The sequence below is a fragment of the Fundulus heteroclitus genome, unplaced genomic scaffold (assembly GCF_011125445.2).
Source record: "Fundulus heteroclitus isolate FHET01 unplaced genomic scaffold, MU-UCD_Fhet_4.1 scaffold_132, whole genome shotgun sequence".
Lineage (NCBI taxonomy): Eukaryota > Metazoa > Chordata > Actinopteri > Cyprinodontiformes > Fundulidae > Fundulus > Fundulus heteroclitus.
This window is the reverse complement of record NW_023396544.1, coordinates 241261-269117: the sequence shown is the minus strand read 5'-3', so window position 1 is coordinate 269117 and position 27857 is coordinate 241261. Positions and strand designations below refer to the sequence as shown.

The 27857-nt window shown below is 41.3% G+C and overlaps 1 protein-coding gene across 5 annotated transcripts; it reads right to left on the bottom strand.

The window, feature by feature from the left end:
* Positions 1–29: 29 nt before the first annotated feature.
* LOC118558598 (synapse differentiation-inducing gene protein 1-like) lies at positions 30–27761 on the bottom strand. Of its 5 annotated transcripts, XM_036129060.1 has the most exons (4): positions 27345–27752; positions 20238–20450; positions 18849–18953; positions 31–620 (listed from the first exon to the last, which is right to left on the bottom strand). In XM_036129060.1, exons 1-4 carry the CDS (start codon positions 27396–27398, stop codon positions 567–569), a joined length of 426 nt encoding a protein of 141 aa, XP_035984953.1. In that variant the 5' UTR covers positions 27399–27752; the 3' UTR covers positions 31–566. The 5 variants fall into 5 exon arrangements, 4 of the variants coding, with proteins under 4 accessions (XP_035984954.1, XP_035984952.1, XP_035984953.1 ...); XM_036129061.1 differs by lacking the exons at positions 18849–18953; positions 20238–20450; positions 27345–27752 and adding exons at positions 1070–1282; positions 12887–13336 and having other exon boundaries at positions 30–725; XM_036129059.1 differs by lacking the exons at positions 18849–18953; positions 20238–20450; positions 27345–27752 and adding exons at positions 1070–1282; positions 9212–10411 and having other exon boundaries at positions 30–725.
* Positions 27762–27857: the final 96 nt, after the last annotated feature.

Sequence of the window (27857 nt, the reverse complement as noted above, 5' to 3'; positions counted from 1 at the left end):
CCATGTAGCCATGTACACATCTTATTTTGATTTTTTTTTTTTTTACAACTACTTAACTTGATTTTATATAGATTGGTTGACACACTGACAAGATGTCTGTGATGTATTTGGTGCTAAGCCATTCAGGGATTTATAGACAGAAGTATTTTAAAATCTTGTCATCTGCATTTGAAGGAGCCTCTGAAGGAGTCGTTAAGTAGAACTGCCTTTGTCTCAGTGCTGTGACGTAATCGACCTACAAATGCAGTCTTCAGGAATGCAGCCCATGAATTGAGACATGGCTATTGTCTGCGATAATGGCCCCACTTTTTCAAATTTCTTAACTACTTTGTCAATTGTCCCACTTTGTTTGAAATAAAAACACTTTGTTTTGATACAAAATAAAACTGTCAGAGAATGTCCAAGTCTCTATACACATTGGACTCTCCAATCAGAAAACAATGACAATGCCTGTGCAAATTCTCAGTGCTCAAGAGCGACCCACCACAATTGACAGACTCCTGGATAGGTGTTGAAACACTCTCAGAAAGAACTGAACGAAAGTCCGGTTGCCTCCAAAATGACAATCAAAGGGAAGATATTATCACAAAAAATGAAATCAGGAGACTTATGAGGATGACCCACAATGCAATTCCCAGTCCCAGAGCCACGTGGTTTAACGTCCTGGCGGTTCTGCTGTTCCGCTTTGCAGACGTTCGGTCACCAAGCCGGTTGGCTTGACGGACCTAAAGTTAAAAACAAAAATTACATGTAGGTAATGAATAGAGTTATACCAACCAAGGTGATAAATACAGATTTGATACAGCAATATGAGAATGGCAGTGAGTGAAATATAAGTCAAATAATGTTGATGTTTTTTCAGCTCAAATCCAGCAAGCTGGGTGCTTCCAAAAGAAAATATGAAAATAATAATTTTAGTTTAAAGAAACAATATTAGACTCCTGCTTCATTTACTTAAGAAAGTCAATTGCACAACAGGAGTAATATCTCATTCAAGGGACAACAAACATTACTACAAAACAATGCACCAAACTCAGCCCACTCATGGACTCTGCACTAACAGACTCACTAAGAGGGAGTAGACACCAGCTGCAGTTCCAAGTGGGAGGCAGCAGAAGAGCATGGTGAAGATGGAGTAGCCCAGGAAGTCATCAACAGAGTTTTCTTCAGTCATGTAGACGTACTCAATGGTGATGGGGACTGCCTCTTCTTCACACTGCTGGCCCATGGGGTACAGCGGCTGGTTGTATACTGCACCAGGCTGCTGGGGGGATTCATAACCCTGAAGGCACCAAGCATGACATGCAATTAAAAACTATTTCTAGAGGTTGAACTGAGAACAACAGAGGGACATTTCTTCAGCTGCATTTTAGGAAGTGGGAGGTACCCCTTGTAGTAAACCTGTAGATGCTGGAGCGCAAGAACTCTGCATAAATCTCAGCCAGGAAAGACTGATAAGACCACAAATAAATGTCTTATTTCTATATTTTCTAGCATTGCCGTTTTTTCCACTGTCGGTAATTTATCTGAATGTTATCAGCTTCATATTGGTTATACAACACAATGTAGGGACTCTCTCAGTTCAGAACTAATTCTTTGTGCGGCACTTCATTTTTATGCCAACAGCAGCTTTTTATGTAGGTGATGCAGAAAACCTTTCAGAGGCAACTGTATGTTGCTCTGTCAGTAATGTTACTGTTGCACTTGATTACTGTACAATTGCACAAGACTAATAAAAGAACTAACCAAACTTGCAAATATCAGGTGAAAGCAATAATGTATCCGGTGTCACATTTGAGACTTCAAGTGCTAATTTTCCATTCATATATTTGAGGTTTTCCGGGCATAATTGGCTGCATAGATGGCACTCACATTCCTATCACTGCTACTTCACTAAATGAAAGAGATAATGTAAGTAAGGAGTTTTATAGCATTAATGTGCAGGTGGGCCTTAATACACTTAATGAGATAATTATAATACAGATAATTCTATTTTTGTACAGTGAAGATCATATGAGATGGAGCCCACAAGAGACGATAGTAGTACTCTTTGGCAAATTTTAATCGATGGATGATTAATGACCCTAATCATTTCCGGTCTCCCTTGATTTCCGGTTCCCCTCCCCATACCACCCCCCCTTCACTCAACCCATCCCTTACCCATATTATATTATTATTATTATATGAATTATTATTACCAAAATAATTCATTATATTATCGTGATTATTTAATTATGTCTAATTATTTAATTCCTTTAATACACACTCAGTTATTTAATTCAGTTTATTCACATTCAGTTATTTAATTTATCCTATACACATCCAATTATTTAATGTATCTTATACAACACACTCAATCTGACGCTCAGCAGCAGCATACCAGCCACACTCTACGTAAACTTTGCCGAATACCGATCCTACAGAAAAAAACTCTGTACCGCACCGTTGCTTTTGCGCTGAAATAATCCGGTGAAATCCTTAGTCCTTAATCTTTAATCCTAATATAAAGCGCAATTCAGTCCTCCCTCCAAACTAAATGCATTTAGTTACTCCCTTCAGTAGTATGGCCGAGAAGAAAAAGCATCCATACTACGGTGGACAGTGTCTTATTGACCACGAGCTCCCTTTCAGGAGATCTGTTGAGGAGGAGGAGTTGTGCCAAACACCCGTGCTGCGTTTGCAGGAAAGGATGACACGAACCGATACTTGCAGTCATCAAATTCGTGCAGGGCGTTATCTTGTCATTTCATATATCTAACAGCAAAACCGTCCCTTTCAACGAGCATGACATCCTTTCATTGTTAGTTAATAAACAAAAACACCGAGCCTCTCTGTTATCTTAATCAACAGAGTGTCTAGTCAACGTAGGTCAGTGGATCACACCACACTTCCTCGCTAGCTAGGGAACAGAGCAGGAAACATCCCTCTTATCTCAATAAACCACTGACCACCGCAGCTCAGTAAAAATCAAAATGGTCAGTGAAGGTCATTACGCGGGTGGAAATCACGCCTTTCTTATCCTACATCTTTCTTGGTTAAAAAAAAAAAACAACAACTATATTTTAACTAACTCTGAAGGCAGCCATTTCTCCACAGATGGTACTAATATTTGTCCTGTCACCTGTACATGTTCTAACTAAGGCTCTTATAAACTATTATTTTAATAAATGATTATTCTATTGATTATTCAGACAATTAATCATGTAATCGATAAAAAATTACTAATTCTGGTGATTCTTAACATAATTACTTAAGTTTATTGTATGAATAATAGAAATGGAAAAAAAAAATGCTAATTGGTGAATAATTCACTTTGAATAACAAGGATAAATCTCCAACTAAAAAAGTTCTAGGATCAAAATGTTAAAAGTTCAGCCCTTTCTGGTGGACTTAACAGTGTAGATGCCTCTGTAGTGAAAATAGTCACAAAAAACTATCAAGTTCCACTTGTACATTACATTCAGGATTTTTCTTTTATAGATTAGAATAGATTTTATTCTATTTATATAAAACAGATCCTTCTAGTGTACTGCAGGGGCAAATTTAAACTAGGGTTTCTTTAGTCGACAAATGATAATATAATGGTAAGGACACATTTATCAAATAAGGTAAACATCAACAGTAGCTTAAATTAAGGCATGATAAATACTGCCTTTTTCATATCATTTTGACCAAGTTTTAACAGAATAGAAATAGGTGTACCGTCCCACAGTGGGGAGATTCAGGTGACAGCTGACTTACAGACAATACTGATTAAAGTTAAAGTTAAGTTAGTACAGCAAAGTTAGTACAGCAAAGGAAAAAGAAAACAAACTGCAATTATTAATACATATGCCTAGTCAGATAAAAATAGAAAAAATAAAAACGAGTTCATTTGCAGAGTAATGTAAAATTTTAAACATATTTTGTTACACAAATGAACAAAAACTGTAAAGACTTCCACAGAACAAAACCAAAACCAAACGTTCCTCTAAATATATTGCTCTGATAAGACTCTGCAGCTTTTCACTGCAACCTGCTCATGCTGCAGTGAAAGAGCTCCGCTTTGTCATCTCCATCTTTAAACTAAAAACTAGATGCTTTGATTTCGCCTGTCCCCCATAGTTCATTTTATAGAACACAGGGTTTCCCAAGAAACTTGGGCTAATCTTTGCAGTAGGTGTCTTGGTGGGTTGAGGGGTGTGGGCGGTTAACTGTGCCGACGGGATTTTTACCAAAATATTGCTTTTTCATCATTAAAAACAGCAGAACAGTATAGTGTTGTACCAGACAAGTAAAAGTCAGAAGATCATGATTTCTAATTGTGCTGGCAGAAATATCCAGTCAGTAACTTTTGGTTTTACGGTTATAAACATTGATCCATTATTTGGTGGATATAAAGTGTTAGTTTTAAAAGCTGGCCTGCTGCTGCATATTTATTGAAGGCCCATCTCGCCCCGGTTCCACATTTGGCCGTAAATGAGAAAACATTGATCAATAGGTAAACAGTGTACTATACATATTTTATTTATTAGAAATTAAATATGGAGACAAAAATTTACATTACCATTGCATCTACGTCCATTCCCTGGCACATGCAGCTTTTGTCTGAAGTAAGTTCTGGAAAGACATCCTTTTCATCAAATTAGTGCTCCTCCCACTAAGCTCAGGGGGAGGGTGGTTTCATATTTGGAGGCTAACTGTTTCTCAAACAAAGGGGCTGCTCTTCCCAGTATGGGGTCAAGCCAAATAACTCTAACCTGACTCTAGCCAGACTGATATCGCTCTGCCTAGCTTCACTCACATCCATCTGGGACATCTTCCATAGAGAGTGATTTCTCCAACCAATTTTATTGTCCAGCCAATCAGGACACAGGGCTGGAGTTTCATAGATGTGACGTAGTGGAGAAGCGACCGTGAGACTGATTTGATTCAGATAGCAATGGCGGCTTGCATCAAGGAGGCAAGCATTAACATTAGCTGTGTCTCAATTCGCAGGCTGCGTCCTTCGAAGGACGCATTTTAAGGCCAGTGATGTCACAACGATGCGCGGAGGCTGTCCCATTTTGCAAAAATTCTGAGGATGCTTAAAATGCAGCCTTCGAATGCGTCCTCCTTTTCCCCGAATTCTGAGGATGGACCGCCACCTTGAGCACCTGCCCCTTTGCCCCTTTGCCCCTTGATGCCCAAAGTGTCCTTTTGTCTGAGTTTTTTTTTTATGTTTATGTGTGTTTGTTTGTGTGTGTGTGCATGTCCAAAAGCAATAATAATTTAGATCTACCGTGCCACGGTTAATGTGGCACGGTTACATGATCCACATAAAGTGCCCTCACTTTTCCTCTCGCAGCTCGCAGCTCCGCTGCCTTGCGGCTACTGCCGCTCTGCCCGTTCTGTCCGTTCTGTCCTGCCCCTTTAAATGTGCAGCACACGTGACTGTGCCCTGTGCTGTTTAACTCCACTGTCATTGGTTATACTGCTTTAAATCCCGCCTTCCACGTGCGTGTGCGTGCTTGCTAGGAGCGCAAGATTTAAGTTTTGATTCATACCGGAATACTGCGCTTACCACAATTAATACTAGACTACGAAACTTGTCCCAGTTAAGAAACTAAATATTATCTGCGCTAAAATAGGTGAAAGCCGCTGAGTGCAGTTCTTTAAAGAAGCAGGAGAGACTGTTTTGATTTGTGGAACTTGAGAAATGTAAGCAACCAACGTTAGCATCTCAAAATAGCATCTAAGTATAGCACATTTATTAATATTAATTTACGTTGTATTTGTTTATTTATTTTTTTTACCTCTGAATATAAAAGGTGGACACATCCTTTTTATTATTTTATTATTTTTTCTGGAATAAAAATCCACATCTTTGGTAAATATCCCCCTTTCAATGAAGAACTGCAGGTCACAAAAGATTACAAACGAATCCATTACGTGATCAAAACTGTGGGAGTGCACAGTTAAGTACAGAGAAAATCAAATATTTAAACAAATTTAAATGTATACACTGTATGACAGTGAGAGCTGCGTTCTTCGAAGGCATATGTGTGCTGGGTCCTTTGAAGGCAACAAGGCAATTAGCCGTATTCCCTGTTGGTACAGACTGGCCGAGCAGGCAGCGCCCCCTGCTGTCTGATCAAGGGAACTACCCACAAGTCACAGATCATTTTTACCGTTGGGGTATGGAGCCAGATGGGTCTCAATATTCACAAATGCACAAAAAAAATCCACACACACACAGGACAAGATCCACTCATGCAAAGCCCGATTCATGCAAGCACAAAAAAATCCACAAATGCACAAAAAAATCCACACACACAGGAAAAGATCCACGCATGCACAGGCCCGATTCATGCAAGCACAAAAAAATCCACGCAAGCACAAAAAAATCCACACGTGCACAAAAAATCCACAAGTGCACAAAAAATCCACACATGCACAAAACAATCCACACACACACACAGAACAAGACCCACACATCCACAGCTCTAGGCTTTAAACCTCACAGCATTTGTGTGTGGATTTTTGAGACTGTCCTGCCGTCTAGGGCAAGTACATCCCGCTGCAGCCTGCGGGAAGGCGGGACTTGACATCAAGCCCCGCCCACATCAAGGACAGCCATATTGGATTTTCGCCTTTTTTTTTTTATTTTATTTTTTTTAAGAAGCCGATCCAAATTGCTTCCATACTTACAGAGAACGAAAAAATATAAAAAATAAATAAATAATAACAATTAGGAGTTTTCCATACAGTTCTGCATCTGGGGCGATATAAGGACAGAGGGAGCAGAGAGAGGCAGCCAACACAGTAACACATAGAATGGATGAAAAATGGCAATGATATTGATACAAATGATAATGATAGCAGTGATAATGCTAGCAGTAATGCTAGCAATAAGACTATGAACAGTGGCTGTAATTGTAGCAGAGTAAGAACAGCAGGAAACTCCCAATCAGAGATCCAGCTTCCACTGCTCTAGGAACACCTGCAGGGAGTGATAGGAGGAGAGAGGAGGGGGACGAGAAAGCACAGGACTATGGGAAAGGGAGAGAGTCCAGTTAGTAACATCGTTAATGGAATGAGGTTGCACCGGGAGGGAGAGAGAGAAAGAAAAGGGGAGCTCGGTGCATCATGGGAAATCCCAAAGACCACAAAAACCTTCTTAAATGTAGCTCAATTAAAATTGCTTTTTTAATGTAAACTCAGACAAGACCTTAGAAGTTATTCAATTCACAGTTGTCCACTTGATGAAGACTGGAAAACACAGAAATTGTGCTTTTTAGCAAGACACTGTCATGACTACAATACAGTGGTACAGAACCTGGAGACTGTGACACAGACTCTGAGCACCGTCGGACCTTGGCACTGTGACCCTCTGCCTGAAAAGTGATGTAGCTGCATTATATGCAGGCTGTCAGTTAAGCTTTTAGACATAATATAAGAGTAGACCCCGCATTGACTGTCGCGGCGAAAGAATTACGGCCGCCATCTTGGGGCGGTCGACCTGCTACACTAACATGCGGATTCAAGATGAACACAATAATTATACCTCAGCACTGGGCGGCGTATTTTTGTTTAAATCGACAGACTATTGACGTCAGTGCTCGAGGGATAACTTTTCACAAGTAAGATTAAAATATATTGTTTATAATGTGATTTTTCTAATATTAGACAGAGAGATACAGGTCTACACGTCCAAGTTTTTGTGACTTAATCTCTCCAAAATTGCATCTACTCCGTGAAGGCATCAGAGCTTTAGACATTGGTGAATATATATATATATATATATATATATATATATATATATATATATATATATATATATATATATATATATATATATATATATATTATTCACTAATGTCTAACAAAGCTCTGATGCCTTCACAGAGCAGCTGCAATACAATACATATCCCACAGCGTGTGAGAGGAGAGAGCAGCTGAGAGACGCTGGCTGAAATCGGGGTCCCTCAGCCGGATCAACCGTGAGCGAGATGCCGCTGATTCCGCGGAGCTTTAATATCCAACTTTACCGCCCTGTCCGCCAGAGGGTTGGCGGGACATGGGCGCCAGAGGCGAATCGTCAGAGCACAGGAGAAGCAGGTAATGGCGAGGCCGATGAGAGCTCGGAGGGAATCACTGCTGGCCGGCTGGAGATCAGACGGAAGAGGCCCGCGGAGTTAGATGTTGGGAGCTCAGAGACCAAGGAGCGCTGCGGGCGGATCCGGAGCGACTTGAAGGGAGCAGAGAGGCGGCTTTCGACGTCGGCTCTGAGGCCGGGGGGGTGGAGTCGGACACCTGCAGCTGGGCGCCTCCGCTCATGAGCAAACACCTGCGGAGAGAGAGGGAGACAAACGGCTGCTGCCCGCTGAAGCCTGAGAGCACATTGTGCTCATACTACGCGCTTCCTGAACAGGTTGAATGTGATTGGCTTATGAGTAAGTCAGCCCACGTGGAGTACTTTTCAGTGATTGGCTTATAAAAGGGAGGCTTCTGATTGGTTGCAAACCACTCTCTGTTTGAAAAAAATGCTTGTGTAAATCCCTAGACAGCAGGACAGTCTCAAAAATCCACACACAAATGCTGTGAGGTTTAAAGCCTAGAGCTGTGGATGTGTGGGTCTTGTTCTGTGTGTGTGTGGATTGTTTTGGGCATGTGTGGATTTTTTGTGCACGTGTGGATTTTTTTGTGCATGTGGGGATTTTTTTGTGCTTGCGTGGATTTTTTTGTGCTTGCATAAATCGGGCCTGTGCATGCGTGGATCTTTTCCTGTGTGTGTGTGGATTTTTTTGTGCATTTGTGGATTTTTTTGTGCTTGCATGAATCGGGCTTTGCATGAGTGGATCTTGTCCTGTGTGTGTGTGGATTTTTTTGTGCATTTGTGAATATTGAGACCCATCTGGCTCCATATTGGGGCGGTTGTGTCAAAAGTGAAAATGAAGGTGTAACTTGCAAAGTTGAATTTGTGACTCACAGGAGCAGATTCGTGCAGTTGTACTTGTTGATTTGTATGGGGGTTAAGGGAAAAAAAATATACTTTTTTTTTTTTAAGATTTTAATACACGTGTTTGAATTTGTTTTGCACCATTTGTTTTAGATCAACTGAAGCAGAACTGAATGACAGACACTTATGATGTGCAAGTGTAACCGGATCCTTTCTGCGTTGTGCTGGTTTTAAGTGATCAGGCCGTGACACAGTTTGTCTTTAAAATGACGGTTTCTTGATTTATTGTACCTGACGAGAACAACATACAACCGTGTTATAGGCTGCCCGCTCCAAGTCCTCTCCCGCAGGACAACATGACAAAGGGCGAACCATGTCTCACAACAATAAAGAAAATAAACCTTCTTTATGCCACATACCTGACGAGAACAACATACAACCGTGTTATAGGCTGCCCGCTCCAAGTCCTACATAAAACAGAAGTACATAACAAAAATAAACTTAATATATATATAAATAAACTGTATATATTCAGAGGAAAAATAAATAGCACACACCTCTCCCGCAGGACAACATGACAAAGGGGGAGGGCCTAAGGGGTGCAAACTATTTAAAGGCAATACCACAGAAGAAGAACCAAAAAGGAGGGGCTTCCATTCTTAAAGTAACACGGTTAAAACAGTGAGAATTTCTAGAGGTGTTTCAGTCAGGTAAGTAACAATACAAATAACCAAATAAAAACATTTTGTGTAATTATAACAAAAAAAAAGAAATACAACCAGGTTACACAATTCACAGAACACAATTTGTGTACTTGTACTCAAGAATTTGAAGAGGTGTAACTTTATTTTGTACTTGTGACAGATCTACAATTACAAAACACCAAAATTACAATGCACAAAAAGTTTAGCAACAATAGTTCTGGACCATTTGGAGCAAAACTGAGAATGTAAGAGGTTTTTGATGTGCAACTCACAGAACACAATTTGTGCACTTGTACTTAAAATTTGAACAGGTATAAAAAAAATTGTACTTGTAATTTTTTTTAATTCTACAAATACAAAACTTAGAATTTAACTCCCTCCACAACTTCAAATTCATGCTTACAATGCACAAATCCTATTGGAACAAGATTACCTTCATACAGTGGCGCCAGCCAATCAGCACCAGGCTCAGCCTGGCCCGCTTCTCTTCACTCAACACACAAACAACCGCGTGGTTGCGGCTCAGACTGAGCGAGAGAGACCGCTGAAGCGGAAAAACACGAACAGGGAAAGAAGCGCCTTTTGGTTCTGTTTTAGTACCATAAATGAAATCAAGCTGTATGTTTTGTAAAAAGCCGGGTAAATTCAGTGGAAACACAACAAATTTATCTAAGCACTTGAAAAACCATGAGCAAGAAAACGTCGAGCGACAGAAAAGGAGACGAAAGTTCTCTCATTGCCCCGACCAATGAGCTATACAATACACTGGAGTGCTAATCACCTTCTGTTTGAACGAGTCGCTTTGAAGCCACCAGCCGCCATATTGGTACTCCCTATTTCCCCCAGTAACTAGGGAATATGTGCGCTACAGAATCGAATAACGAGGATTTTCTCATGTTCAGGGGGGCTTAAGACTTTTAAAATGTCAAATGCCATATTAACCTGACAACAGCCAGCTGCATGTCTTGCTCCGCCTAGCTCCACTCACATACATCTGGGACATCGCCATAGAAATTGCCTTTACAGAAGGCTGGGCCTTATCAAAAATTCTTGCATATGATTGGATAAGCCACTTGTCTGTCATCTTTATTGACGTGCTATTTCAACCACTCACACCGAAGCCAACCCGTGACGCTGATGATAGCGACGCAGGAAAAATAATAATAATAATAATGTGTTTGCAGCTCTAGTGGCACACGTTTTATTGACAGTGAGCTGACAGGAAGAGGGGGGAAGACAGGCGGCAAAGCGCCGCGGGTCGGAGTTGATTCCGGGCCGACCGCGTTGAGGACTAAAGGCCTCCTAACATGGTTAGCGCTAACCGCTAACCGCTCCGGGGCGCGTCCGCGTCTGCACGTCCGCTGCAGACGCGCCCCGGAAAACAAAACTTGCCAAATCCGGTCGGGAGAAGGGCGAAAACATCGTTTCCACCAACAAAAGCCTTCAGAGCCGTTCCCTGATGTTCTTTTAATGAAACAATATTAGGTAGATTGGACAACACGGAAGAAATAGCAGCATCAATGCTAACGCTTGCTTCCTCGACGAGCCGCCATTGCTATCAAAACAGTCTCACGTCATGGTCACGTCTCCACTATGTCACATCTATGAAATGCCAGCCCTGCGTCCTGATTGGCCAGACCATAAATTTGGTTGGAGAAATCATTTTCTACCGGCGATGTCCCAGATGTATGTGAGTGGAGCTAGGCGGAGCGACATACAGCTGGCTTTTGTCAGGTTAATGCCATATACTTTTATGTTATGTTCTAAAAATATCAAGTACTGAGAAAGTCATGTGCTGAAATATTTTGCATTTTATTCATTTAAATATATATGTTTAATATTTATAAATATATAAATAATATACAAAAACATATATTTATATATGTGTATACATATATATATACATATATACATATACACATACTTATATATACATATATATATTTAATATGAATAACATGTAAAATATTTCAGCACCTAATTTCCTAGTAGTTGATAGTGTTAGTACATCCACTTACTGTAGAATAACCTGTGAAACGTTTTCACACAGCCAGAAAACTGCTTGTTGTTGCAACCAAATCCTATGGGATTCTGTGATAGTAGGGAGTAGCAAGATGGCGGCCAGTGACTTCAGTTTTTCGGCAAAATCAGCACTCCAGTGAATTATATAGCTCAGTGGCCCCGACAGACCCACAGACTGACGTCACTGACTGAGGTGTTTCAGTCCTCCAGAATACATTCAGGTAGATCAGAGTGTTCATCTTCAGCAGCAGTTCATGTCAACTTTCAAAGTAGATATTATCTATCATATGTTACTGGAGCCCACACAGAAAATGTAATTAAGACCTTTTACAAACCCAGTACATATATTCCATTAAAAGTGTTATTTAGCTAATCCTTTATTTATCTCACGACTGGGAAATTTATAGGATTACAGCAACAGACAGGTGTACACAACACAGACAAAATTACATAAGGATTGAAAGATATATGAGGTGGATTAGGAAGAAGGAAATCAAACATAAAATTATTATTATTATATTATTATTATTATTATTATTATTATTATTATTATTATTATTATTATTATATAATTGTAATAATAAAATAAAAATCACAAAACCCAAAAGGTTTCATGATACATCAAGCTTAAATGTCAAAAGTATCTGTGAATGTTGTGCGTTTAATGGCAAAAAGGAAGCCTTTCTCAGCGATTCAGAGGGCAAAGAATTCCGAAAGTATCTAACATATTCTACCTCCTGCAATGGAAGGGAAAAAAATTGTTAGGGACTGGCTAATATACAGCAGGTCAAAAAGGACATATTTTGGCTGCAGTGCTTTCTGTTCTCTTATGAAGAAAAGATCAACTAGTGCACTAAATTCAATAGATGGGTTGAAAATATCCAGTATAAAATACAGAGATTTCCAGGGCATCAAGTATACAGTTAAGTTGACTTCTTTTTGGTGTGTGTGTGTGTGGTGTGGTGGCAGCAGGTGTAGAGGGGGGCCACAAAAATACTGCGTTGTCCCGGGCCCTAGCAAAGCTGTCAGCTGGCCTGGTGTGAGCACTTAGATCGCATCAGAGCGTCAGGCCGTACAGAGTAAGAACAGTTATTGTGAGCAGTGAACTTTTAAACCCCGTAGTTTCGTCGTACAGTTTGAGCTGTATATGAGTACAACGACAATATCGTACAGTGTATGCCCGGCTTTACATATGAGTAGAATACAAAAAGTGATCAGTATAAGTACTTTTCCCCCTTACCTGGTGAGACTGAGCGTGTCCCGGGTAATAAGGAGGAGGCCCGTCCACAATCATCTGGAAGTTCTCCCTCAGTAGGGTGGGTGGCTCCCTACTTGGTAGAATCTATGGACTAGAGTTCCCTTCAAGAAATATCTCTTTTGGAATTGGAAACAAAGGACGTTATTTTCTAGTAACTGTATGAGATGAGGTGAGGCTTTAAAGCCAGTCGAGAAATGGAGGGAGTGTTTCCGCCAAGCGAGTATTCTAGGCTTGCTTCATTTAGGGGAGGAGCCTCACAACGCAGCCGTTTAACGTGACTGCCTCGGGAAACAATCATAACACAAAGTGCAAGGGGGGTACATGACTCATCCTGTTGGATGTAAGCCAGAGGTTCTGATAAACAAAATATGATGTGCAGCATCAACTGGCAAGTAGGGGCAGATCCAGGATTTTTCAAAGGGGGGTGCGCACCTAAGAGTCATGTCAAGACAATGTGAGGCTAAACGACCAAGGAATGCCATCTTTACTCTTTCACACTACCCTAATTATTCATCTAAGGGTTTTTGAATTGATAATCATTTTAATTGGATGAACATAAGTGGAATTAGCATGATTACATGCTAATTCCATTATATAATTATTATTTAGTAAATCTGTGTATTACAATAATTAGAAAACCTTTTATGATGATGAAGGCCGATATGTTATGGTAATAGGAACAATTGGAGGAGTAAAGATAATCATACGTAATGTTTATGCCCCAAATGAAGACTGTCCACATTTTATTAGAATGGTCACAACTCTACTTGCAGATAAAAGTGAGGGGATTATACTAGTGGGGGTGACTTCAACTGCACCCTGGATTCAAAGTTGGACAGGTTACCTACAATAATAAAATCTCAATCTAAAATGTCTAATTGAGCCAATCACTATTTCAGACCACGGCCCTGTGACCATGAAAATTAATTTAGGAATAGACAATCATTTCAGACATTGGAAGCTCAATGTCTCATTATTAGCAGAGATAAACATTAGGCAAGAAATACATAGAGCCCTGGTTGAATACTTCACCATAAATGATGATGGTAGTGTCTCCCCCTCAGTTGTATGGGATGCCAGTAAGGCCACAATAAGAGGGCAGATTATTTCTATAGGATCCAGGATAAAGAAACAAAGGCTGGCTAAACAACAAGGATTGGAAGCTGAAATACAAAAGTTAACAAGAGAACATAAACAAATGGGAAAGAGTGACACTTTAAAAAAATAAAGGATGTTAGAAAACAACTGGATGAAGCTCTGACATATAAGGCAGAGGGAACACTCAGCTATGCCAATAGAAAATATTATGAAATGGGTAATAAAGCAAGCAGATTACTGGCTTTTCAGCTAAGAAAGGCCCAATCTAGTCGTGCTGTTCCTAAGATCAGGAACCCAGAAACCCATCAGATTGAGACTGACCCAACTAAAATCTCAGACTCGTTTGCAACCTATTACAAACAGTTATATACGGCAGAGGAACTAGAATTTAAAGAAGAGAAAGTTACAGAGTTTTTAAGCCCTCTTAATCTGAATAAACTATCAAGTGAGGATGGAGAACTGTTAACAAAACCTATCACAGAAAGTGAAAGTAGGGAAACCATCACCAAATTAAAAAACAATAAGTCACCAGGAACGGACAGCTTTTCTAGAGAATACTACAAAATATTTGCGCATGAACTCGCCCCCATACTATGTAAATTATATAATTACGTACTAAAATCAGGAGACCCCCCAAATTCATGGTCGAAAGTCATATTAACGGTAATACATAAGGAGGGGAAGGACCCTCATCAATGTACCAGCTATCGCCCTATAAGTCTACTCTGTGAGGATTATAAAATCTTGACTTCCATAATAGCTACCAGGATTAAAAAAATATTAAGAAATACAACCAGATCAAACAGGATTCATACAAGGACGTCAAGGAACAAATAACATAAGGAGAGCCCTGAACCTGCAGACAACAGCACGAGAAGACACACAATCATCAATGTTTCTCAGCTTGGACGCTGAAAAAGAATTCGACCGAGTTGACTGGGTTTTTCTGAGGCAGACACTAATAGAAATGGGCTTTGGGAAAGAATTTGTTGCCTGGATCAATCTATTGTATAAAGAGCCCAGCTCCAAAGTTAGAGTTAATGGTCACTGCTCCAGCTTCTTCAGGATTGAGCGAGGTGTGAGACAGGGGGATTTGTTGTCTACTATCTTATTTGCCCTAAGTATTAAACCTCTGGCAGAGGCAATATGCCAAAACGTACATATTCAAGGGATAGCAGATGAAGGGGGGTCAGTTCATAAAATAGCTCTATTCGCGGACGATATTTTACTCTTTGTAAAAAATCCCCTTCTTTCCATCCCTGCACTTATGAAATGCCTGTGTGAATACGGGTCAGTGTCTGGTGGTTACAAAATTAACGATAATTAAGTTAGAAGCCATGATGATTTCAGGCACCTGGCCTGTACAGCTGAATAACAGTGTCTCCTTTCGCTGGTCCAAACAAGGATTTAGATATCTGGGAATTATTATTACACCTAACCCCACTCAGCTGTTTGAGGCCAATTAGCATTTTAATTGGAAAAATAAAAGACGATTTGACACGCTGGGAGGTCCTTCCCCTTTCTTTAATAGGTAGAGTTGAGACTGTAAAAATGAACCTGTTGCCTAGACTTCTGTTCTTGTTTCAGTCCCTTCCTGTAAAAGTACCTGCCTCTACTCTAAACACGTCATAATTGTAAAGACTTTTGGTATTTTGTGTTTGTTGTAATGTGTACTATTTGAGTTTCTGTCAGGAGATGTTATGTAAAATTTATAAAATGGTTAAATAAAAAGTTCTAAAAAAATAAATAATAATAATATTGTAACGTATGTTTCAAGTATTTATGAAATGTATAACTACTTTGTATTGTACTATTTGTTTGGCAGAACTGAAAGATTACCAACACAAGGTGGTCAGAAACGTGTTCTGTCTCCTGAACAGGAAACTGAAACCATAAACATGGTCCTAGAAAACAACGGCATAACACTACAGCAAATACAAAGAAAAATATTAGAAAACAATGACATATTTCAAAATATTGATAGGGTAAGCCTATCAACACTGGACCGTGTCTTGCGCAGGAATCATCTCAGGATGTAGCAGGTCTACAGGGTGCCATTTGAACGCGATTCAGAAAGAGTCAAATAATTGCGAGCTAACTGTGTGCAAGTGAGTCCCACAATTGATGCATTTAACACTGTATAGAGTAAATTATACATATTTCAATATTGTAATCACAATGATTGTGCTTCACAATAGTGACCACTCCTTGAGCTAGAGATGGCTGCAGTTGAGCATCAGTTCATCTTCATTGATGAGGTTGGGTTCAACCTCACAAAAAGACGAAGAGGGGAAGGAATGTCAGCGGCCAGCGTGGAGGGAACATCACAATGTGTGCAGCGATTACCATCCATCACCATGCTACCCTTCGCCCCTACAACACCGCCCATCTGATCACATTCCTGGACACCCTACACAACATACGCATTCCACCAGATCAGGTAGACGGCCCAGAGCAGCTCAGGTACGTTGTCATTTGGGACAACGTAAGTTTCCACAGGGCTGCTCTGGTTCGTAACTGGTTCACTGCCCACTCAGGCTTTTTAGTTGTTTATCTCCCGCAATATTCTCCATTCCTCACTCCTATTGAGGAATTTGTTTTTGCCTGGAGATGGAAAGTGTCTGACCGAAATCCACAAATGCGTATACCTCTTCTCCAAGCTATGGAGGACACATGTGGAGATATGGCAGCTGATGCTTTTCATGGGTGAACTCTGTAGTAGATTAACCTCTCATAGTACTTGTATTTTCTTGTCACATTCGTTAAAGGGTGTGCTTACATATCTCACAATGAATGTATTCCTATCACTATGATTAAAAGTTTGCCTTAACATGTATCTGAGGGAAATGTGTGTGTCAGTCTTGAGGTCAAGCTGAGCGTTAGACGCACACAGGCCCGGGCAGAAGCAGACATACATGGGGCATCATGGAAACATCATAATCAGAAATCAAATTATGTTGTATTGTGAACAAAAGATGTATGGTAAAGGTCCAGGAAGAGGAAACGATGTGCAACTGTTTAGCATGGCCACATGATGTTAATATAATGGAGTGTTGTCATCAGCGAGAAGATAATGATGGGGAGCCAGTTTGCAAATGAGGTTAACATAATGAGGTGGGGCCATTTGGAAGGAGGCAGGACAATAAAGTGTTTTAAAAAATATGCACCCACGGGAAGTTTCCACCGATATGTAACAAAATAATAAAGCTATCCGTGGAAAAGTGATAGAAAATACGTAATAAAAAGGTGGAGCTCAAAGACACAGAAAATGTATATAAGCAGACTGCTTCTGTATGTTGTCAGATGTTGTCCGGAGCTCATCTCATTTGTGATTGTCTTGTGTTGTTGCAATAAACAGCCTTGGACCGAAACTCAGCTACTTTTGTTCACTTTTTGACCACTGTTGGATATTCTTAACTGCCTTACCAAGAACTTAGAATTTTTGAAGGACTTTGTACAAATGATTACGTTGTGGGAAGAACATTCCACGACAACTCGCCATGCTAGGCGATATTTCCCCCGCTGCTTGGCCCAGGAAAACATTGCTTGTGACGTGGATGAGGTGCTGTGGCCAGACCGCAACAGAAGACAGGATGCAGCATAGTAGTTTTTTATTTTTTTATTTTTACTCTAACTGTGTACAGTACATTCTTTTGTGGTTTTGTATGTAGTGTATGTGCAACTTTGTGTTGGTTGGGAATGGGATATACACTGTGCGCATTGTTTTTGTGGGACAAATAAAATCTATTTGTTACTGTGTATTTGTGTGTTCTGAGTATAAAAACAATATTCTCAAATATTTTCCAACACACGTATATGTACTGTCTATAGTAAGTGTAACACTAAACAAAAAAAGGCCAAAGTCAATATAATGAATGGAAAAGTGTTTTCTATTCATTATAGTGTTTTACATTGAGCACATCAGTGTTCAGCTGGTTCTTATGAATATCTATTCATATGATTTGTGTGTCATTTGAAAACAAAATACCATTTTTGAGAAGAAATAACATTGTTTAGAATGTAAAGTTTCATTTTGCAGGAGTATTGAGGGGTTTTGCCCAGTGTGTATTTTTTGATTTCTGTGTAGAGTTCTGAGACTATGACATTTTCTTTCAGAAAATGTGTTTAAACAATCGAGGAAAAACTGTAAAATTTGCTTCACTGCTCTAATGCTGCCCGAGGGTGACACCTGCTGGTACAGTGTACAGCCATTTAACCTTGTACCCATGTAGCCATGTACACATCTTATTTTGAAAATTATTTAAAACTACTTAACTTGATTTTATATAGATTGGTTGACACACTGACAAGATGTCTGTGATGTATTTGGTGCTAAGCCATTCAGGGATTTATAGACAGAAGTATTTTAAAATCTAGACATTTGTCATCTGCATTTGAAGGAGCCTCTGAAGGAGTCGTTAAGTAGAACAGCCTTTGTCTCAGTGCTGTGACGTAATCGACCTACAAATGCAGTCTTCAGGAATGCAGCCCATGAATTGAGACATGGCTATTGTCTGCGATAATGGCCCCACTTTTTCAAATTTCTTAACTACTTTGTCGATTGTCCCACTTTGTTTGAAATAAAAACACTTTGTTTTGATACAAGATAAAACTGCCAGAGAATGTCCAAGTCTCTATACACATTGGACTCTCCAATCAGAAAACAATGACAATGCCTGTGCAAATTCTCAGTGCTCAAGAGCGACCCACCAGAATCGACAGACTCCTGGATAGGTGTTGAAACACTCTTAGAAATAACTGAACGAAGGTCCGGTTGCCTCCGAAATGACAATCAAAAGGAAGACATTACAATAACATATAAAATCAGGAGACTTAAGAGGATGACCCACAATGCAATTCCCAGTCCCAGAGCCACGTGGTTTAACGTCCTGGCGGTTCTGCTGTTCCGCTCTGCAGACATTCGGTCACCAAGCCGGTTGGCTTGACGGACCTAAAGTTAAAAACAAAAATTACATGTAGGTAATGAATAGAGTTATACCAACCAAGGTGGCAAATACAGATTTGATACAGTAATCTGAGAATGGCAGTGGGTGAAATATAAGTCGAATAATGTTGATGTTTTTTCACCTCAAATCCAGCAAGCTGGGTGCTTCCAGGAGAATATTTGAAAATGATTATTTTAGTTTAAAGAAACAACTCCTGCTTCATTTACTTAAGAAAGTCAATTGTACAACAGGAGTAATATCTCATTTGAAATCATTCAAACTGCAAAAGAGCCAGGCCCATCTCACCTTTACCTAAGCTGCCAGGACAGGAGACATGCACACAAAGTCTACGGCAGGGGTGTCAAACTCATTTTGGTGGAGGGGCCGCATTCAGCTTAATCTGATCTCAAGAGGGCCACACGAGTTAACTCATTGCAAGATTAAATAGAACTAATAAATGTGGACTTGTTGTTGATTTTTAGAATAAGTTATTTTCACTTTTACAAAATATATTATGAATAACCTCAGTGTTTTTAAGAAAAGTATGTGCAATTTCAACAATACTTTTACTCAGTTAAACATTTACTTGTGCATTATGCATAAGAACTGATCACAGTGATTGTACAATGTTGAAAAACATTTATTCACATTTTTTGGAACTTAAAACACTGTCCTGCATGACAAAATACATCAAACAGATAAAAATTAAGAAATGATTTGAATTTTTCCACACCTGAAGCTTAATCTGCTAATTAAAACACACCCTCGTGGACAATATAGGAACTGCATATTTTCAATTAAACGAAGTACATGTTTTTTTCAATAATTGTTTTATCATTCTTTTCCTTTTATCTTGTCCACTTGTGAAAGTCAAATCTGATGAGCTCTGTATGGCATCTTATTGCCACATTGCCAGACAGGACACTGGACATTTTTTTTTTTACAATGATAATGCATTTAGCCACAGGGCCGGACTAAATTGTTCGGCGGGCCGGATCCGGCCCGCGGGCCGTATGTTTGACACCCCTGGTCTACGGCATAATCTCAACCTTTTGGAGAGGAGATAGCAAATGCACATCTGCTTACTGCAGCGACTGAAGCTTCACACAAAAGAGCAGAAATGCAAGTGAAAAGAGGAAATCAGCATGTAGCTCCGAGACCTTGAGAAACACGCTGTTTATCATGCAAACAATGCTAATCAGCAGCTACAATTCAAGGGACAACAAACATTACTACAAAACAATGCACCAAACTCAGCCCACTCATGGACTCTACACTAACAGACTCACTAAGAGGGAGTAGACACAAGCCGCAATTCCAAGTGGGAGGCAGCAGAAGAGCATGGTGAAGATGGAGTAGCCCAGGAAGTCATCAACAGAGTTTTCTTCAGTCATGTAGACGTACTCAATGGTGACGGGGACTGCCTCTTCTTGACACTGCTGGCCCATGGGGTACAGCGGCTGGTTGTATACTGCACCAGGCTGCTGGGGGGATTCATAACCCTGAAGGCACCAAGCATGACATGCAATTAAAACCTATTTCTAGAGGTTGAACTGAGAACAACAGAGGGACATTTCTTCAGCTGCATTTTAGGAAGTGGGAGGTACCCCTTGTAGTAAACCTGTAGATGCTGGAGCGCAAGAACTCTGCATAAATCTCAGCCAGGAAAGACTGATAAGACCACAAATAAATGTCTTATTTCTATATTTTCTAGCATTACCATTTTTTCCACTGTTGGTAATTTATCTGAATGTTATCAGCTTCATATTGGTTATACAACACAATGAAGGGACTCTCTCAGTTCAGAACAAATTCTTTGTGCGGCACTTCATTTTTATGCCAACAGCAGCTTTTTACGTAGGTGATGCAGAAAACCTTTCAGAGGCAACTGTATGTTGCTCTGTCAGTAATGTTACTGTTGCACTTGATTACTGTACAATTGCACAAGACTAATAAAAGAACTAACCAAACTTGCAAATATCAGGTGAAAGCAATAATGTATCCGGTGTCACATTTGAGACTTCAAGTGCTAATTTTCCATTCATATATTTGAGGTTTTCCAGGCATAATTGGCTGCATAGATGGCACTCACATTCCTATCACTGCTACTTCACTAAATGAAAGAGATAATGTAAGTAAGGAGTTTTATAGCATTAATGTGCAGGTCGGCCTTAATACACTTAATGCGATAATTATAATACAGATAATGCTATTTTTGTACAGTGAAGATCATATAAGATGGAGCCCACATAATCAGCCAAGTGGGAGCCAATTGATCTGGTGCTGTGAATTTTTTGAGTGTACCTGAATATTTATATATATATATATATATATATATATATATATATATATATATATATATATATATATATATATATATATATATATATATATATATATATATATATATATATATATCCGTTCGTCGGTCCGTTTTCTTCCGCTTATCCGGGGTCGGGTCGCGGGGGTAGCAGCTTCGGTAGGGAGGCCAAGACGTCCCTCTCCCCAGCCACCTGGGCCAGCTCCTCCGAGGGAATACCAAGGCATTCCCAGGCCAGCCAAGAGACATAGTCCCTCCCTGTCAGGTCTCTGTATGACCGGTGTCAGAGTCTGGTTTGCATTGCCGGCAGCAAGTCGGACTCGTTTCCGGTGAGAGTTGGACTCCGCCAAGGTTGCCCTTTGTCACAATTCTGTTCATAACTTTTATGGACAGAATTTCTAGGCGCAGCCAAGGTGTTGAGGGGATCCGCTTTGGTGGCCTTAGGATTGCGTCTCTGCTATTCGCGGATGACATGGTCCTATTGGCTTCATCAGGGCGTGATCTACAGCTCTAACTAGAGCCGTTCGCAGCCGAGTGCGAAGCGGCCGGGATGATAATCAGTGCCTCCAAATCCGAGACCATGGTCTTGAACCGGAAAAGGATAGAGTGCCTCCTCTGGGTTGGGGAGGATGTGCTGCCCCTAGTGGAGGAGTTCAAGTATCTTGGGGTCTTGTTCACGAATGAGGGGAAGATGGAGCGGGAGATCGACAGGCGGATTGGTGCGGCGTCTGCTGTGAAGCGGGCGCTGTACCGAACCGTTGTGGTGAAGAGAGAGCTGAGCCAAAAGGCGAAGCTCTCGATTTACCGGTCGATCTACGTTCCTACCCTCATCTATGGTCACGAGCTTTGGGTCGTGACCGAAAGAACGAGATCCCGGATACAAGCGGCCGAAATGAGTTTTCTCTGTAGTGTGGCTGGGTTCTCCTCTAGAGATAGGGTGAGAAGCTCAGTCATCCGGGGAGGACTCAGAGTAGAGCCGCTGCTCCTCCACGTCAAGAGGAGCCAGTTGAGGTGGCTCGGGCATCTGGTCAGGATGCCTCCTGGACGCCTCCCTGGTGAGGTGTTCCAGGGGAAGACCCAGGTGGTTGGGGAGAGGGACGTCTGAAGCTGCTATCCCCGCGACCCGACCCCGGATAAGTGGAAGACAATGGAGATATATATATATATATATATATATATATATATATATATATATATATGTGTGTGAGTGTGTGTACATGTGCAAATGTGTTTGTTTATATAGTAATAAAAAACTTTTTGTAAAATGTTATGGTGGCTGTGTTTTGAAACATACATACATCATGTCAGAATATTCTATTACTTTTAGCCCCACTGAGATTATTTAAACACACTGGACCATTTGTTATAATAGCTATAGTTTTACAGTTTTAAGCAAAATAAAAAGTGAAAATTAGTTCAACATTAAACGAGTTATAGTTGATTAAAATTGATTCTTTGCCTGGTCACAGAAGAAGTCTGTGAAAGTTTGGTCAGACGAAGCCAGTGAGAAGCTGAGAGACTGTTTCAGAACCACAGACTGGAGCATGTTCCAAAGCTCTCATGGAGATGACATCAACAGCCTGACTGAATGCATCACTGACTACATGAACTTCTGTGTGGAGAGCATTGTGCCTACACGACGGCTACGATGCTTTCCAAACAACCCCCGCTGGGTGACCCCTGAGCTGAAAGTCCTCCTGAACCAGAAGAAGAGGGCTTTCTTCCCAGGGGACAGAGAGGAGCAGCGCAGAGCTCAGCGGGAGCTCCAGTGGAGGATCAGGGCGGCAAAGGATTATGGGAAGAAGATGGAGGAGCAACTGGCGCAGAAAAACGTCAGGGATGTGTGGAGAGGTCTGAAGAACATCTCCGGCTTCGGGCAGAGGACCAGCAGGGCTGCAGACGGTGACACCAAGTCTGCAGATGAGTTGAACAGGTTCTTCACCCGGTTTGACTCCCCCCACACTGGCCCCCTCCCTGCCCTCAACTCTCCACACGTCTCCAACCACCAGCCCTCCAGAGACCTACCATCCACCCCACCGCCACTCCTATCAACGACTGACCCATCCACACCTCCGGTCCTGCCTTCCTCCCCCCCTCACAGTCACACCAATGCAGGTGAGAGGACAGCTGACGAGGCTGAAACAAAGGAAAGCCTCAGGACCGGACGGCATCCCCCCCCAGGCTACTGAGGACCTGTGCAGATGAGCTCTGTGAGGTCCTCAGCTACATCTACAACCTGAGCCTCAGCCTGGGGGTGGTGCCCACCCTGTGGAAGACCTCCTGTGTGGTACCGGTTCCTAAAACGCCGCACGCCAGGGAACCGGCCCACTTCAGACCAGTTACTCTGACCTCCCACCTGATGAAGACCATGGAGCGCCTCATCCTAGCTCACCTGCGCACTGTGGTGAGCCCCACTCTGGACCCGCTGCAGTTTGCCTACCAGCCCAACATCGGAGTAGAGAATGGTCTCCCACCTGGAGACCACTGGGAGCGCTGTGTGAGTAATGTTCTTTGACTTCTCCAGCGCTTTCAACACCATCAGATCGGTGCTGCTGAGGGAGAAGCTGGAGGACGCTGGGGTAGACAAACATCTGGCTGACTGGACCATGGACTACCTCACTGACCTCCCTCAGTACGTGCGGCTGAACGGCTGTCAGTCAGAGGTGGCACTCTGCAGCACCGGGGCCCCCCAGGGCACCGTTCTATCGCCGTTTCTCTTCACCCTTTACACCTCGGACTTCACCTACAACACGGACAGCTGCCACCTTCAGAAGTTCTCTGATGACTCGGCCATTGTGGGCTGTGTGTCTGAGGGGAACGAGCTGGAGTACCGGTCGGTCATCATGGACTTTGTGGATTGGTGTGAGAAGAACCATCTGTGCTTAAACCCCAGTAAGACCAAGGAGATGGTGATCGACTTCAGGAGAAGACCCCCACCTCACTCACCTGTGAACATCCAGGGGCAGGACATAGAAACTGTGGAGAGTTTCAAATACCTGGGTGTTCATGTCAATAATAAGCTGGACTGGACTCATAACACTGATGCTCTGTATAAGAAGGGCCAGAGCCGCCTCCACCTCCTGAGGAGACTGAGGTCCTTTGGAGTGAGCAGGCCCCTGCTTAAGACCTTCTATGACTCTGTGGTGGCCTCAGCACTCCTCTACGCTGTCGTCTGCTGGGCCCCAGGCAGCGCAGAGCGGGACAGAAAGAGGCTGAATTAGCTGGTGAGGAAGGCCACTTCTGTCCTGGGCTGCTCTCTGGACTCTGTGGAGGAAGTAGCTAAGAGGAGGGTGTTGTCCAAGTTCACATCCATCATGGACAACACCTTCCACCCCCTGCACCAGACTGTAGAGGAGCTGAGCAGCTCCTTTAGTGACAGACTTAGACACCCTGTCTGTAAAAAGGAGCGCTACCGCAGGTCATTCATTCCTGCTGCTATCAGATTATACAATGCTGCACTATAACTGTGATCATAACTGTAATAAGTAATGTGCAATAACTAAGGTGCAATAATCTAATTAATACACTGTCCTACAACCCGTGCAATAATCCTGATGTAGTGACTTCTGCTGCTATCAACACCTGAACATAAGTTAGTACACATTTATGTATGTTCTCCTACAAAGACTTGAACATACTGTAGGGATTAAGGGAAAAGCATTAGGCTGGTTTAAATCTTATCAGTCGGACAGATTCCAGTTTGTTCATGTTAATAATAAATCTTCTTCAAACTCTAGGGTCACCTGTGGAGTACCACAGGGTTCAGTCCTTGGACCAATTCTCTTTACTATATATATGCTTCCGATAGGCAAAATTATCAGACAGCATGGGATTAATTTCCACTGTTATGCTGATGACACTCAGCTATATTTATCCATAAATCCTGATGAATCCAATCAATTACTTCGACTGCAGTCATGTCTTGATGACATCAAAAGCTGGATGACTTTAAATTTCCTGCATCTAAATTCTGACAAGACCGAAGTTGTAATCTTTGGGCCAGAGTACTCAAAAAATAAACTTCTTAACCAATCACTTAATCTGGGTGGCATTAACCTGGCCTCTGGTAATAAAGTAAAAAATCTTGGTGTTATTTTTGACCAAGACATGTCATTTAAATCCCATATTAAACAGGTTTCCAGAGTTTCCTTTTTTCACCTCCGGAATATCGCCAAAATTAGAAACATTCTGTCCAGGAGTGATGCTGAAAAACTAGTCCATGCATTTGTTACTTCAAGGCTGGACTATTGTAATTCTTTACTATCAGGAAGTCCACAAAATGCAGTTCAAAGCCTTCAGCTGATCCAAAATGCTGCAGCAAGAGTTCTGATGAAAATCAACAAGAGGGATCATATTTCTCCAATTTTAGCCTCCATTCATTGGCTTCCTGTTAAATCAAGAATAGAATTTAAAATTCTCCTTCTAACGTATAAAGTCCTTAATAATCAAGCTCCATCATATATCAGAGCTCTGATTGCCCCGTATGTTCCTAACAGAGCACTTCGCTCTCAGACTGCAGGTCTGCTGGTGGTTCCTAGAGTCTCTAAAAGTAGAATGGGAGGCAGATCCTTTAGCTATCAGGCTCCTCTCCTGTGGAACCAACTCCCAATTTTGGTCCGTGAGGCAGACACCCTGTCTACTTTTAAGACTAGGCTTAAAACTTTTCTTTTTTACAAAAATGATAACTAGTGGCTCATGTTACTCTCGGCTACCTATATAGTTTTACTGCTATAGGCTTAGGCTACTGGAGTATATCAGGATCTAATTTTCTCACTCTATTGAGTTCTACTGTTCTTCAATTATGCATTATGTGTTGTCATTTCTGCTTTAACTTTCTGTTCTCTCTCTTTTATCTTCATAGTAGGTACACCTGGTCTGGCGTTCTGTTAACTGTGACATCATCCAGAGAAGACGGCTCACCCGCTACTACCATCTAATGTAGAACAGATTACTGGATCAATGTGTGCTTCTGTGCTTTTTTTGTCTCTCTTGTTGTGTCTCTGCTCTGTCTTCTCTAACCCCCAGTCGGTCGAGGCAGATGACCGTTCATACTGAGCCCGGTTCTGCCGGAGGTTTTTCCTTCCCGCTAATGGGTGGTTTTTCTTCCCACTGTCGCTTCATGCTTGCTCAGTATGAGGGATTGCAGCAAAGCCATGTACAATGCAGATGACTCTTCCTGTGGCTCTACGCTTCCCCAGGAGTGAATGTTGCTTGTCGGGACTTTGATGCAATCAACTGGTTTCCTTATATAGGACATTTTTGACCAATCTGTATAATCTGACCCAATCTGTATAATATGATTGAACTTGACTTTGTAAAGTGCCTTGAGATGACATGTTTCATGATTTGGCGCTATATAAATAAAAATGAAATGAATTGAATTGAATTGAATGTATATATGTACAAATGTATGCACGTATGTATATGCACATATATACGCGTAGGTACGTATGTATGTAGGCGCATAGATATATGTATATATTTAAGTATATAGATATGTTTATATATATATATAGAGACCACTAAGAATGTAAATAATACATCATATGCCCATTCCTATTTCCTTTTTTGTATTTTTTTGGTATTCTTTCTGATCCATTGTATATATGAAGATTCACTGTATATAACTGAATGCACCTTCCCTACTCTGCACCTTCTTGTATGAGCCGATGTGACGAGTGAATTTCTCCATTGTGAGATCAATAAAGACTATCTTATCTTATCTTATCTGTCAACACAATACACTGAGCTGAGCTGTCGACCGCCCCAAGATGGCGTCCCCAAATCCCGTTAGCGCCCATAGGCGAAAGCGGTCGATGCGGGGTCTACTCTTTATATATGTCTATGCGTCTACGTATATGATGTCTATGGTGTGTGAGCACTTAGATCGCATCATAGCGTCGGGCCGTACAGAGTAAGAACAGATATCGTGAGCAGTGAACTTTTAAACCCCGTAGTTTCGTCGTACAGTTTGAGCTGTATATGAGTACAACGACAATATCATACAGTGTATGCCCGGCTTTACATATGAGTAGAATACAAAAAAGTGATCAGTATAAGTACTTTTCCCCCTTACCTGGTGAGACTGAGCGTGTCCCGGGTAATAAGGAGGAGGCCCCTCCACAAGCATCTGGAAGTTCTCCCTCAGTAGGGTGGGTGGCTCCCTACTTGGTAGAATCCATGGACTAGAGTTCCCTTTAAGAAATATCTCTTTTGGAATTGGAAACAAAGGACGTTATTGTTCTAGTGACTGTGTGAGATGAGCTGAGGCTTTAAAGCTAGTCGAGGAATGGAGGGGATGTTTCCGCCAAGCGCGTATTCTAGGCTTGCTTCATTTAGGGGAGGAGCCTCACAACGCAGCCGTTTAACGTGACAGCCTCAGGAAACGATCAGGAGGATTTCATCTATGTGGGACTCAACTTCTCCCAATAAGGTAAGGTAAATCTAACATATCTATCATTCGTTAGATTTGCTTATTAAGAACTGTATTTTTTCCACTTTTCTTTCTTTCTTTCTTTCTTTCTTTCTTTCTTTCTTTCTTTCTTTCTTTCTTTCTTTCTTTCTTTCTTTCTTTCTTTCTTTCTTTCTA

Bases quoted from the DNA above. Each gene is read 5' to 3' on its own strand.
- LOC118558598 (XM_036129059.1), bottom strand. From the start codon at position 9,295: ATGGTTCGCCCTTTGTCATGTTGTCCTGCGGGAGAGGACTTGGAGCGG. The intron at 1,283-9,211 runs GTACAATAAATC...TGGTGCCTTCAG, and splicing joins TTGTATGTTGTTCTCGTCAG to GGTTATGAATCCCCCCAGCA. The intron at 726-1,069 runs GTGAGTCTGTTA...TTTTAACTTTAG, and splicing joins CTGGTGTCTACTCCCTCTTA to GTCCGTCAAGCCAACCGGCT.